At 38.3% G+C, this 12,732-nt stretch overlaps 1 protein-coding gene across 3 annotated transcripts in view; it reads right to left on the reverse strand.

The window, feature by feature from the left end:
• espn (espin) overlaps positions 1-12,013 on the reverse strand; it is a 53,108-nt gene extending 41,095 nt beyond the window's left edge. For 2 of the 3 annotated variants that reach the window (XM_034306248.2, XM_026925934.3), the window contains exons 1-2: positions 11,211-12,012; positions 4,528-4,721 (exon numbers count right to left, since the gene is read on the reverse strand). In XM_034306248.2, the coding sequence (XP_034162139.1) occupies positions 4,528-4,721; positions 11,211-11,504 (488 nt within the window). In that variant the 5' untranslated portion in view covers positions 11,505-12,012. Of the gene's footprint in view, positions 1-4,527; positions 4,722-11,210 lie in introns of all 3 variants that reach the window. The other variant, XM_034306250.2, reaches the window with a different exon arrangement.
• Positions 12,014-12,732: the final 719 nt, after the last annotated feature.

Genomic DNA, 12,732 nt, shown 5'->3' on the forward strand with positions numbered 1-12,732 from the left:
AACAAATCATAGCTATAGCTTTCTTTGAGCAAGACCCTTAACCCTTTACTGCTAGCTAGATGCTAACACAATTATAAGTTGCTCTGAGTAAAAGCTTTATTTAAATAAAATGACAGTTAGCAATAAAGAGAGTAAGAAAATGCTGTATGCCAAATAATAGTAAAGTACAAATTAATCTGTCACTTTAATTTCTGAATATGTATGTTTCTTCAGCATGGTCTCCCTCTTTGGACCGAAACACTTGCTAAGCCCAGCTAAAGCCTTTAATCTGCACTAACTGACTGCATAACTGCCCACTGCCATGCAGACTGTATACATGTCTCTGGCAAGTTTATGTCCATGTGTCTTGTGTTGTGTATATATGCCATTAGTATTATCAGTGGACAGCCACAGCCTGTGACAACAGGATACGAGCACACAAAAGCCCAATCTGATCCGCTTTCATAAATCGCTGCCACACTGTCTAAGTGCTTTATCTACATCTGTCTCCGATCCCTTTCACTATTTCACAAAAGGACACTGATATCCTAACGAAGGACACATTCCACACCATTAAACAGCTGGTGTGAATACCTTTTGATAACAGCCACCACGTCTGCTGTTCAGAACAGATAGCAAAGAAACAAGATGGGACAATTTAGACTTTTTGACAAATCACAATTCAACAGTGCAATATTATTCATTTGTGAAATGGCGCTATTCAGCCATTTAGCCTTCTGTTTATCTGGTGTTTGCTACACAAAAAAGAAAACGTTTTGCATGGGGGATATAAGTCAATACATCTCCAGTGTGAGTTCTCTTACATTTTACATTAATAGTTGCTTCATCATTGTGATACAACATTAAACTTAAACAGAGGAGTAGTAGTATACATTTCCTTTCACAGTCTAGTCTTAAAATTGGGGTGGTATTTCAATTCCATGCAATTCCATTTTATTTGTATAAAACTTTTAACAATGGATATTGTGACAAAGCAGCTTTACAGAAATTTGGGTGAAGAATTTAGATCGCTAATGAACAAGCGATAAGCCAATATTAGGAAGAAACCTTGAGAGGAAACAGACTCAAAAGAGAACCCACAATCCCACCTGGGTATCACAATCTATCTGGTATCACCTCAGTAGTATCATCATAAAGCGGTTGGGTTGTATCACCATTGAAACGCTATCAAAACTGTCCTCAAGTGCCAATAAGAACACTACAACCCTAATTAGGGTCATTCTCAGCATCTGGCACTCATCCCAAATCTGCCATATTTCAATGAAGTAACAGATTCTGCCATGGGGGTGTTATCTCCTGTCTTCAAAAACAACCCTATCAACACAAGCCAGGTCCGGCAGAAAGCGGACCTCTATTCAACAGTATTTGTTTACCTCATTAGGCCAGGGGTCACCATGGTGACGGAAGCACACACTGCTGAATGGGACTGAGGTATTGAGCACTAGCACAGCTTTCTTCCTTATTAAAATTTCAGGAGTATTGCATTTGTCCAACTCAAGAGGAAGTCTAGTAGTCCAGTCCAGACTAGGCCTAAAACTCACCCATGCTGCAAGTGTATCCAGCCCACATGTAAGCCTTTTAGCAAACTCCACTCCATTTTTGGGTTATTATTCAGTTATTCATCTTAGAGCATATTATTCAGTAAATACTATGAATTGTTCAGTGACTACTGTAAAACTAAAACTGTGTAATTACAAAATTGTGGAATGTCATTGGGTATTTGGAATTTAAATAATTAAAGATGAGAAGCGAGAACTTGAGACAAATATTTCTCATTATTCTTAAGTCGCCTTTTGGGAACCAATCTCTGCAGACAGCAACAAATGTGACCAATACAGAGACTCAATTTGTACCAAGTGTAGGGACTCAATTTGTAACGCATGTGAGTCATGGGCTGTAAGATGCATGGGCATTGTTGCTACATTCAGGCTCTTCTAGGAGTCACTGCCAAGATGGGCAGTATGGTCAAAAACACTGGCAGGTAGGGTCATCAAAGACACCAAGAAGAGGAAGAAAGCAGAAAGGTTCATGGAAATAAACTAGAAATAATTTACTTTGAATAAATTAATTCATGAATAAATCTAGCATTATTGTGTTTATTGCTGGGCAGCACAAATCACTGGACAATGTCTTGAACATATATGATAGATCAGATATACTTTTTTAAGTAAGAAGGTAAAACAATCAGTGTACCATCATGTGTACCATAGCAACATCCACCATTTCGGTGTCAGTGCTGTGCTTAAAATGGGCCACCACCCAAATAATATCCAGTCAGTAGTTCTCCCTTTCCAACATTGAGGTTGCCTGATAAACTGTGTATAGCAGATACTCATCTGATCTCATCATGAGATGATAATTTTATATATTTACAATGTTTGATGTACATGATAAAACGTCCAGTGAATGTACATGCAAAAAAGGTGTACCTGAAGTAACTAAAACTAAAAGTATATACACTCACTGACCAGTTAATAGTAAATCTGTGCATTCATGCAATTATCCACTCAGCCAATCACATGGCAGCAGCACAATGCATAAAATTATGCAGGTACAGGTCAAAAGCTTCAGTTAATCCTCACATCAAACATCAGAATGGGGAAAAAAAAATGATCTCAGTGATTTTGATCGTGGCAAGGTTGTTGGCGCCAGATGGCGTTGAGTACTGACCTCCTGGGATTTCCACACATAACAGTCTCTAGAGTTTGGTGAGAAAAACAAAAAACATCCAGTGAGCAGCAGTTCTGCGGCCATAAATGCGTTGTTATTGAGAGAGGTCAGAGGAGAATGGCCAGACTGGTTTGTGCTGACAGGAATTACCACTCTTTACAACCATGGTGAGCAGAAAAGCATCCCAATATGTACAACATGTCAAATCTTGAGACAGACAGGCTACAAGAGCAGAAGACCACACTGGGTTCCACTCCTGTCATGCAAGAACAGGACTCTGAGGCTACAGTGGGTACGGGCTCACTGAAACCCGACAGCTGAAGACTGTAAAAACATTGCCTGGTCTTGTTTCAATCTTCAAGTGTTTTCTTTCAGCTGTTGCATGCTTGACTGTTTAATGGAAGGAAACAATAGAAATGTCAGCTAGCTAGGGACCTTGAAAACTGTTTGAAGATTTCTAGGTCACATTCAATATATATCTGGGATTTATGAATGGAGATGCACCTGCAGGTCACCACCTGATTTGCAAATCACACAAAAGGCCTCGGTCTTGTCGTTAAGGATGTATGTGTTCAATGGTGCATGTAGAATCCGAATCACAATAACAAGGCCATAAGTGTTAAGTGTTATCTCTATGGAGCAGAGTTCCTCTGAGACAGAGCTGATTAGCAACAGTGTATATGTGTGTGTCGCACAAGAGGTAGACAAAAGGTGAAGAGCAGAACTTATTGTACAATGCTGTTTTGCTGTATCTCGTGAAAGTTGAAGAAAACTATAATGCACCATGAAATGAAAGATCTTACAAGATGACCAACATGACCGAATAACTGACAGCTAGATCAATGAAATAAGACACATTTTAAAATCTAGTAATAACCATTCTGTGGTTAGCCTTATTAACCTTCATGCTGATTTGTCATAAGTTTAATTTCTTTTTTAAATTGTGTGGTGATGGTTACAGTAAAAGAATCCCTATATTACTGCTCAATACAACATAAAGGTTGTATTGTATTTGGCTTTAGAGTATGCCCTAGAAACACATCAATATGCACACTAAACCTTTAACAAGCATGGATTGTTCATTCTATACATGCACAGTGTTGTATACAAAAGCTATTGATCCAGTGGTAAATATACTCTAACGGCAGCTAGCATGTTGGACTGGAATAACAGATATACTTCTGGTTCTACAAACCTACACAAACCTACTCTCTTCACAGCATGCTATTTTGTTAAATGGGTGACAAAAAGCAGTCATTTATCCTGCCTTTAAATGTAGCACCATTGAGCAACTATACTGTTTAGCTTTAGCCTCATAGATTTTCCAGTCCCCAGTTTTTACCACGCTCACCCAGAGTGCCCCCAAGATCAAAATTCTACCTGTAAGAGCAAACTATGTGATCAGCTGAGGATAATTACTTTACATCCCATGTTCTTCAACATACTGAAATTTTATTTAATATCTACATTATTTACTAAATGTGGAACAAAACTATATCAATCCTACAGACCCTATGAGAGAGAAAATATTATGATTCAAAAGATGTTTTTCTATCTCTCTGCCATTTTAAGCCATAGATGCACAACATCCAAAACTGACAATATGCTTTAGATTGTCAACAATACAGCCATGGAAGACTTTTTCTGTGCTTTCCTAAAATAAATTATTAATTCATCCATAACCAGTCAACTTCTATATATAATAAATTCTTTATCATGTATAATGACTAATTCAGCCCCAGCCTAGTAAAAACATTTGTTCATTCAGTGGGTCCTGATCACAGTGGGGGCCTCTAAGCTGTAGCATAGGCTAGCCTGTGTGTTAATTCACCCCTGTGTGCACCTAAATGGTCTTACTTTGGGCTGTGTCCCAACAGCAGCCTGAGCATGGCCAAGTCGCCTTTAGCAGCAGCGTAGTGAACAGGCACAGCGCCTGTGTCCATGGCAACGCTGGGATCCCCTTCTCCACTCTTTAGTAACCAGTCTGTGACCTCATGATGGCTGAAGCGTGAAGCCAGGTGCAGGATGGTGGCTCCTGAGTTGTCTTTATCCTGCAAACACAAGAGGAAAAATTAAATAAGGAATAAAACCCTGAAGGGTTATGCAGTTATAGGAAAGTAATCAACGATGTGGTCATGTGATGTGGCCCAACACATAGTGGAATTACTGTTAACACCACAAGTTGATTATTTTCCAGTAACAGTATACCAGAGCGAGTTGGCAATGATTACAATATGCTATTAATTATAGAAAGGCACCTCATACATTTTATTCATTTATATTCATTTATTATATTCATTTATATTCATATACAGTTGCAAAACAAGTTAGCTACTCACATATGTTATCACTCAGATTTGCTCATAGAGTAGGTTTTTAGTTAGAAAAAAAAAAAGTTTTTCATTTCTAATGAATTAAAATGACCTTTTTCACTGGAGACTCCATGTCAGGTGTATCTAACATCATGGCTCAACTTTGGGAAAAGTTCTCAAACCATCTCGAAACTAGCGAAGCTATTTAATACCGATTTGTTCTCTCTGTGGGCTTTGTAACATTAGAACGTTGTGAGGTTGTTTAGCTAGAGCTAAAGAACTCATGATAGCCAGTTAGTGACCAACATGAGGTGATTGTGTTTTCTGAGTATTTTTATATTTCAACTCTGTTATATCAGGAGAGAGTTAGCCATCCTGGTGTGTATATTTATTGCTGTGTTTTAGCTGCTGTGCTAACACTGCCTGGGTCGTGGCTAATGTTTTTGACAAGCTAGAAAACAAAATACACAGAGAACACAAATCAGGTAATAAAAATACACGCATTGGAAGTGACCAGACGTGATTGTTTTGTTCTCTATGCTGTATTTCAGGTAGCGAGATCAAGTTAGCTGGCTAGCTCTACTGGTGTCAGATATACAGATATACAGCGGAAATTACACTCACACTGACAAAACAATAGATAATTATTTCCTTGAAGTTGCAAATACTTGAGCTGCATCCAAAACTGTGTACTAAAAAGTTAGTCAGTGCACCATTGGTGTCTACAATTTAGGCAAACTGCTTAGTATGCATTATGCAGTTTGGGAAACAGCCATGAATTCTGAATGAATGTGTATTGATTTGGCACTCACAGCCATGAGATTTAATTTGACAGTGAAGAAAGGCACTGCAGAACCCACATTATGAATTGTTCTTAGCTTGCAATAGCCTTTTCCTACCAGAGAGGGCAAAATTCCAAAATCCTACATCCTGTAGCCTTAAGGGGCAGTTCAAACAAACATAAGCTCTTTTAGCGGTACTTCAGTGGCCACCTCATGCATCAAATACAGTGTTGTTGCTAATCCCGTAAGGTTTATGTTACATCAAATGAATTAGAGCTTCCGACTCGCAGAGGAGATAACTGATGTTAGTGAATGTGAGAAGGAAGAAAGAACATGGAAATGAAAGAGGGAGCTCTGGTTACATGTCCATTATGGCAGCTACCACCCTAACCTTTTAACACAAAGGTCACTGGATATAAATCCATTTATACCTTTACATCATATGCTAGCCTTATTTTTATACTGGCTATATTTTTTTTTTTTTTTGTGTGTGTGTGTGTGTGTGTGTGTGTGTGTGTGTGTGTGTGTGTGTGTGTGTCAAACACAGTACTGCATGCCCTAAGCAGAAGCAAAGATGCTTCCGGAATCTCTAACAACTGATTAATTTAAAACTAAACCTCAAACCTCTAAACCTGGTTAATTTAAAACTAAATATTAATTAATTAACTAATATTTACTGCATGCAACTCTTTTCACACACTTCAAGAAACTTCAAGATAACTGTGTCAGGCAGTAACAAGATGTATGAATCTATTTATATCTAAAATCAGATATTGACTGAATTTTTACTGTGCATTTAAATGCATATTTAAAAGATCACAATTGCATGGTTCAAGCCTCCCTCATATAACCTATCAAATAGTTGAAGTCAGCATAGTTTAAGGATCACATTATGAGAATGCACCAGTGGTGGCTCTTCCACAGAGGCAGATTGGGCAGAGTCCTCATTCATAACCTCAAACATTTTAAATTCCATTGAAATATTTTGACCAAAGGTGACCAATGATCTTAAAAAAAATTGATATTAGCTAATGTTCTATTGATTTGGTCACCTTTCTAGATGTTGCTCAATCATAGGGTAGCATGCTCACTGCCCCATTTAGCTCCGTAGAGTTATCATTGCACCTACTGCTCAAAAATAGAAACTACAACAAGAGCTAATGGAGGCTCATTGGGGCAAGAATCACGCTGCCCCATACTCACTCTATGAATGTTCTGTTTGGGGAAGGAAGAACATAAGTGAACACTGCCGAAAATCTTTTTAGTCCACAGCTTTCAATCCTCTCCCTAATTAGAAAGAATGTGATCAGCAAGTTTAATATATACTGTTATGTAGCTAGCTATGAAACTAGCTAGGTGGTTAACGTGTCTTTGAAGTGCAATTATCAGCAACCAGAAACCATCATAATTGCACCAACTGCTTAAAAAATTATAATGTCTGATGTCAATAAAGCTGTGATAAAAAAATTGCTGAAAAATTGATGAGCTAAATTTTTTTTTTTTTTTTTTTTTACAAATTAGACAAATTAAACAGAAAGGTGGTAGTGTTATGGCAGAGATGTTCCACTTGATCAATTATAGGAATTGCATGGTTTTTTTTACTTAATGTTAGGCTTTTCGTCTGTGCTGGGGCACTGGCTTTCAGAGCAGACTACATATTTGAATTCTCTTGGTGAAAATTGGTGTACGTAGTTTGTTCAATTTCATTCAAGTCTTTCCAACTCTCAGCTATCTATTATGGGGTTACTCTAAATATTCACTAGATGGTATCCTAAATCAAATGTGATAACCTCTTGACTTAATTTTGTTTGAGGCTGTGTCATTATTAAGGTCATCCTGCCCAACTCAAACCTATGGTCACAAACCCCTCCTTAAATGCACATCATATATTCAGAATAATTAAGGCTAGAAAAAATGACAGGGTTTGTAGTCTGAGCTTTAGATATGAAAACCAATACACTCCCTTTTGCTCCTTATAATTCCTACAAATATTGCATGAGATCAGGTTGCTGAAACAGGAAGCCATGTGGAGTACCACAGCGGCGTCATTCAAATGGCCCATACCGTTCAGGGCATGCAAATCAGAGCACAAGGTCGTATGAAGAAAAACAATAACTGCCTTGTTGTGCTGCTTTACATAAGGAAAGGAAAGATATGGTACTGAAAAAAATGAGATAAACATACACACTATGTGTGGTCAAGGCTCCTCAAGTTTCTAGGTACCTCCCTAGTGACTATTACTCTGGACAGCTTTTAATAGCCTTTAATCTTATACCTATACAGTATGGTCTATATTAAGACCTCTTTTTTCACAACAGTCAACTTTTACACCCTTGAAAAAATGGGAACTGGGTTCTGTTTCTTTTATACATTTATAATAATATGCAACATATTCTCCTATTCAAAATTTCAGCCAAGCACTTTTTTCATAATTATGACAGCCATTTTGTTGGGTTTGGGAATGCACTCACTCAAATACACCTGGATTGCATAACGTATCTGAAACTGGTACAGATATTTGTTTAACACAATTCAGCTCTAAGATCATAAAGAGTTCTTACCCATTTAACAGGTCATTTGAAATCTACACTGTACTTTATATGATGGTGTGAACTTAATTCAACTTAACACACTGGTTAGTGATGATACATTACTATTAATGTCTCTCAGACTGATTACTTAATGAAAAAAATGTGCTCCTGGATAAATTATAGCCAGCACAAATTTGTTGTTGTTATTGTATATAACAAGTCATATTACATATATTCCAAACTGTTCAAGTCATAGGCCAAAAAATAAGAAAAAAAAATTGTGTCTAATCACACTTTTTATTGGTCTAAGCAAATGCTGTTTTGTCAGTTAAAGACCTGTTTACAATTATGTAAACTGTACAATAATGTAAACTCCTGGAAATATATTACAAGCTCCAGTAGCGGCATCACCAAGTCATACCCGCAGTTACATGCAAAGATTTGGGCCATTGTTCCGGTATACAAACAAATGCAGTATGGGCAAACCAATCCTGATTTTTGTACAATGTCCTCCTACCATGCATATCATTATTACTGTAGAAAACAAAGGCCTAGGAGATATAACTTCACGGAACCCATATTCATTACTATACCAATATTTTCCAACCCAGCCTTCAGCACTCCGTCTATGCCCCACTTCACACACATATGAACCAAGCAATCAACACCACTGAGTATGGACAGTGTATTAGGAAACTGTGCAAATATGAAAGTAAAATATTGATTTTTTTAAAAATCCTTTTTAGTTTAAAGTAATTAATTTTGTAGACATTGTAGGCATAAAAGTTTTTCATAAGTTTTTAAATATGAATCAATACTTCCTTTGGCAGTTTCCTACCAAACCTATATATTCTGATACATATCATGTATAGTAGAAATGTCTTCAAGTGTTGTGATTTTTATCATATTGGCGACCCCAATGCAGAAAATATTAATGGTGTCTTTTTATTTGTGACACATAAAGCTGCATGATTTTCTCAGGGATGATACAAATGTGCGACATTTTAAGAAAATCAGTCTAATTAACAGAAAAATTGGACTAATTAATGATTACCTAGCTACCTTAAAGGAGACATAATAAACAAAACTGCATTTTCCTTGTCAGTCCATATAACATATCACTGCATCTATCAGCCAGTGATTTGTGAAATCTGAAGTCTCCATCATTGTGGCATATATTTCCTTTTCCAGGAAATGTATGAATCAAGAAGAAACCAGCAAACGGTCCATCCTACATGAGTAAGATGTTATGACACAGAGCCTTCATACTTCACTGTCACGACTCCGGTTTCACCTCACCCTCCTTGCGTCATGTCCAGTGTAAAAAGATGCGTGCTGTCATTATTGCGCATCATGCGTTAATTGACTCCCAAGATGCCAAAAAAAAACCCAGGACAGGCGGTTATTTCCAGTGACCAAATTCCTCCTAACATGTTTTGATACTGATATACTCATGTAGGTACGTTAATATATGTATCCAGTATTCCAATTTTATAAATAAAAAAGTGTGAGAGTATTTTGCAGATTAGGGTATTAGCCAGTTATGAAATAGCTGACCTTAATGATATTAAGAGTAGAGTTGTTGTGCTTCAAGTTATTCACTGACCCAGATGTACTGTAAATATCCTGCATACTGCACTGTGTTCAGAACAACAACGACCTCGGCATCCAGATGAGTAAACACATTGACCATGGCATTAAAGTATGACAAAGTATCCCATCCAGGTAATAAGACAGGACTGTGTATGGTCAATCCATCCATATATACATATATGGTAACAACAGTTATACAATATTCTCAGCCTTGTCACTGAAAAGCACCACCACAGGACCACCACTTACAAGACATTATTTGGGTGGTATATCATTCTCAGCATAGCAGTGACTCTGATACTGCGATGTGTGTCACAAGCTTATCTGGTGAAATCGAACAAAATCCCTAATCCTGGGAAGATTTTTAAATAAAATGCACGCTTACTAGTCACTCTATTTGACATATCTACTTCATTAATCCAGCTTAATCATCCGAATTCATGAGCTCAATCTGAATAAATTAGGGCGATTGTACGAATCCACCCCCAACTCGAACCTTTTCCATATGACATGCACATAAGACTATAGATCATATACTATGCTATGCAGTTTGTGTTAATGGCAGTCTAGCCAGGCAAATATAAATATAATTTTTTTTTACAGATTTATGAGCAAAATCCAACTATTCAAATATTAGGCTTGTTAATTCAAAGTGACAATATATACAGGCTACTTATGGGAGCCACAGAGAGTGTTATTCCTGATCTTTCCACTGATAAAACACATTTTGTTCAAGCTGACATTTATAGGCTGACTTGTTTCTGAGCGGAGTTGCTGAGGTTTGAACTAAACTCATTCAGTTCAAGTGACTTGTCAAAAACTGTAAGAGCTCCATGACAGATGGAATGAAAACATATTGATACTGGTGGGTTGTGATTTCTACCACTGTAATAGTAGTTTTTATTTGTTTGTTTTAAATCACAGACCCCCTGACTATGCTTCCTGGACCCCACTTTGAGAAACTGCTCTAGACTGAGCATAGAACTGCTGTCCTGAGCACAGAACTGCTGTTGCCTGGATATTGTTGGATGATGGACTATCCTCACCTCAGCAGTGGCACTGAGCTGTTTAAAACACTCATACTAGCACCAAACACACACACACTATCATGTCAGCCTCACTGATGTGCTGAGAATGATCCACCACCCAAATGATCACAGTGGTCTCTTTCTGTTGATGAGAGATGGTTTGGGTAGAGGGTGCCATGTGCCAGGCCATGCATACTGCAGTTGGCGCACCTGCTCAGTGTGTACTGTGCAACCCGAGCTGAGTTTGTCTTTAAAACGGAAACTGGAGGGGAAAAAAAACAACATGACACTCACCGAAGCGCGGCAGCCTCCCTGAGTCAGGAGCCACTGCAGGCACGCCAGGTTGCCGGTGGCGGCTGCGTCATGAGCGGGGCTCGCGCCGTTATGAGCCAGGCTGTTGCCCGGTAAACCCGCTTCTTCCACCAGGAACTGGAGGCACTTGAGCTTGCCAGCGCGCGCCGCGTGATGCACGGGCGTCGCTCCAAGCGAGTCCTTTACATCACTATTGAGCACTTTTCCCTCTAATTGCACTTTCAGAGTCTCTATTTCGCCTTGCCTGGCGGCGAGAAGTGTCGCCTCCACGGTCATAATGACTCCCTGTGACAAGGTGACTATTCATGCACCATTTCACATGGAAAAAAAATAAGCTCAGGTGTCGCGTGATGCAAAATAAAATAATCAATAATCAGAAAAATAGCTAGCATGCAATTCTTCACTCCATGCAATCGATGGGAAAAATTTAAAGGTAAGAGGAGCTCGGTGGGCATGTCAGGCCATGTCACATGGCCATGTAGAATTACTCATTTGTTAAGTGACAATGAATAGAAGTCTAACAGCGGAGATGCGCACGAGCTAGCAAAGCCAGTCCATTATGTCAGAAGGCGAGCGGATCGTCTGAAGTTTCCTGTTGCGCGCTTTCTTAAAAGCTCCAGGACCCCCGGCACGCGCTTCCGTTCTTCTCCCGCAACTTCACAGCCAGCCTACATTACTGGCGATGAATAGTTGGAAGTTATGATGTGTTTTCTTCTTCAGGTCCCTTTAGACGCCCTTCGCTGCCTCGACAACTTGTTAAATAATCGATGAAGGGGAGGAGGATTGGCTGCTTTGGCTGTTACCTGCCTCACTTAAATCGGCTCAGCGTTAAAGGGGCAGCGCGTGCAAACAACGCCATGTTTACAAGAGTTCACCCGCCGCGCGCGAGCCGCAGTTCACTCCATCTCAGCTCATTTTACTCAACTAGTGCCATGTAGCATTTCATCCTTGTCTTAAAAGTGTATTTTATTTTAATTCCATCTACTTCATTTTATGTATTATTAATATTTTTGTTTAATATGTTAATATAGACTACTTTGCTAGGATTTCTTTGTATTATTATTTTTGCATTATTATTTTTTTTTTTCACTGTCAGTGTAGCCTAGTACTAATATCAGGCTGTAATAATAGCGTTAGGACTTTCATGAAGCAGACTTTACACTTTATCACCAATAGATGGCAGACGAGCATAGCCTGATTTATGAGCGTGGAGCTGTTAAATGCCGTGCTCCAGCTTTGAGTTCTTATATTACATTGTACTGTATTTGCATTTTATTTTAATTATTTAAAGACATGAGAGTGCAAAAGTCATTAATATATAACTACTATAACTAACTGCACTGACAGATAGGCCTTATTGCACATACCTGAAGCATATCATAGCCTATTGAACTGTAACATGTTAAAACTGTAAACTGTAACACCCGCAAATTAAATCCAAGTCTTGACTAGGTTGCCTATCCTTTTTTAAAGAAATATTATTATTATTATTATTTTGTACATA

The sequence above is a fragment of the Pangasianodon hypophthalmus genome, chromosome 8 (assembly GCF_027358585.1).
Source record: "Pangasianodon hypophthalmus isolate fPanHyp1 chromosome 8, fPanHyp1.pri, whole genome shotgun sequence".
Lineage (NCBI taxonomy): Eukaryota > Metazoa > Chordata > Actinopteri > Siluriformes > Pangasiidae > Pangasianodon > Pangasianodon hypophthalmus.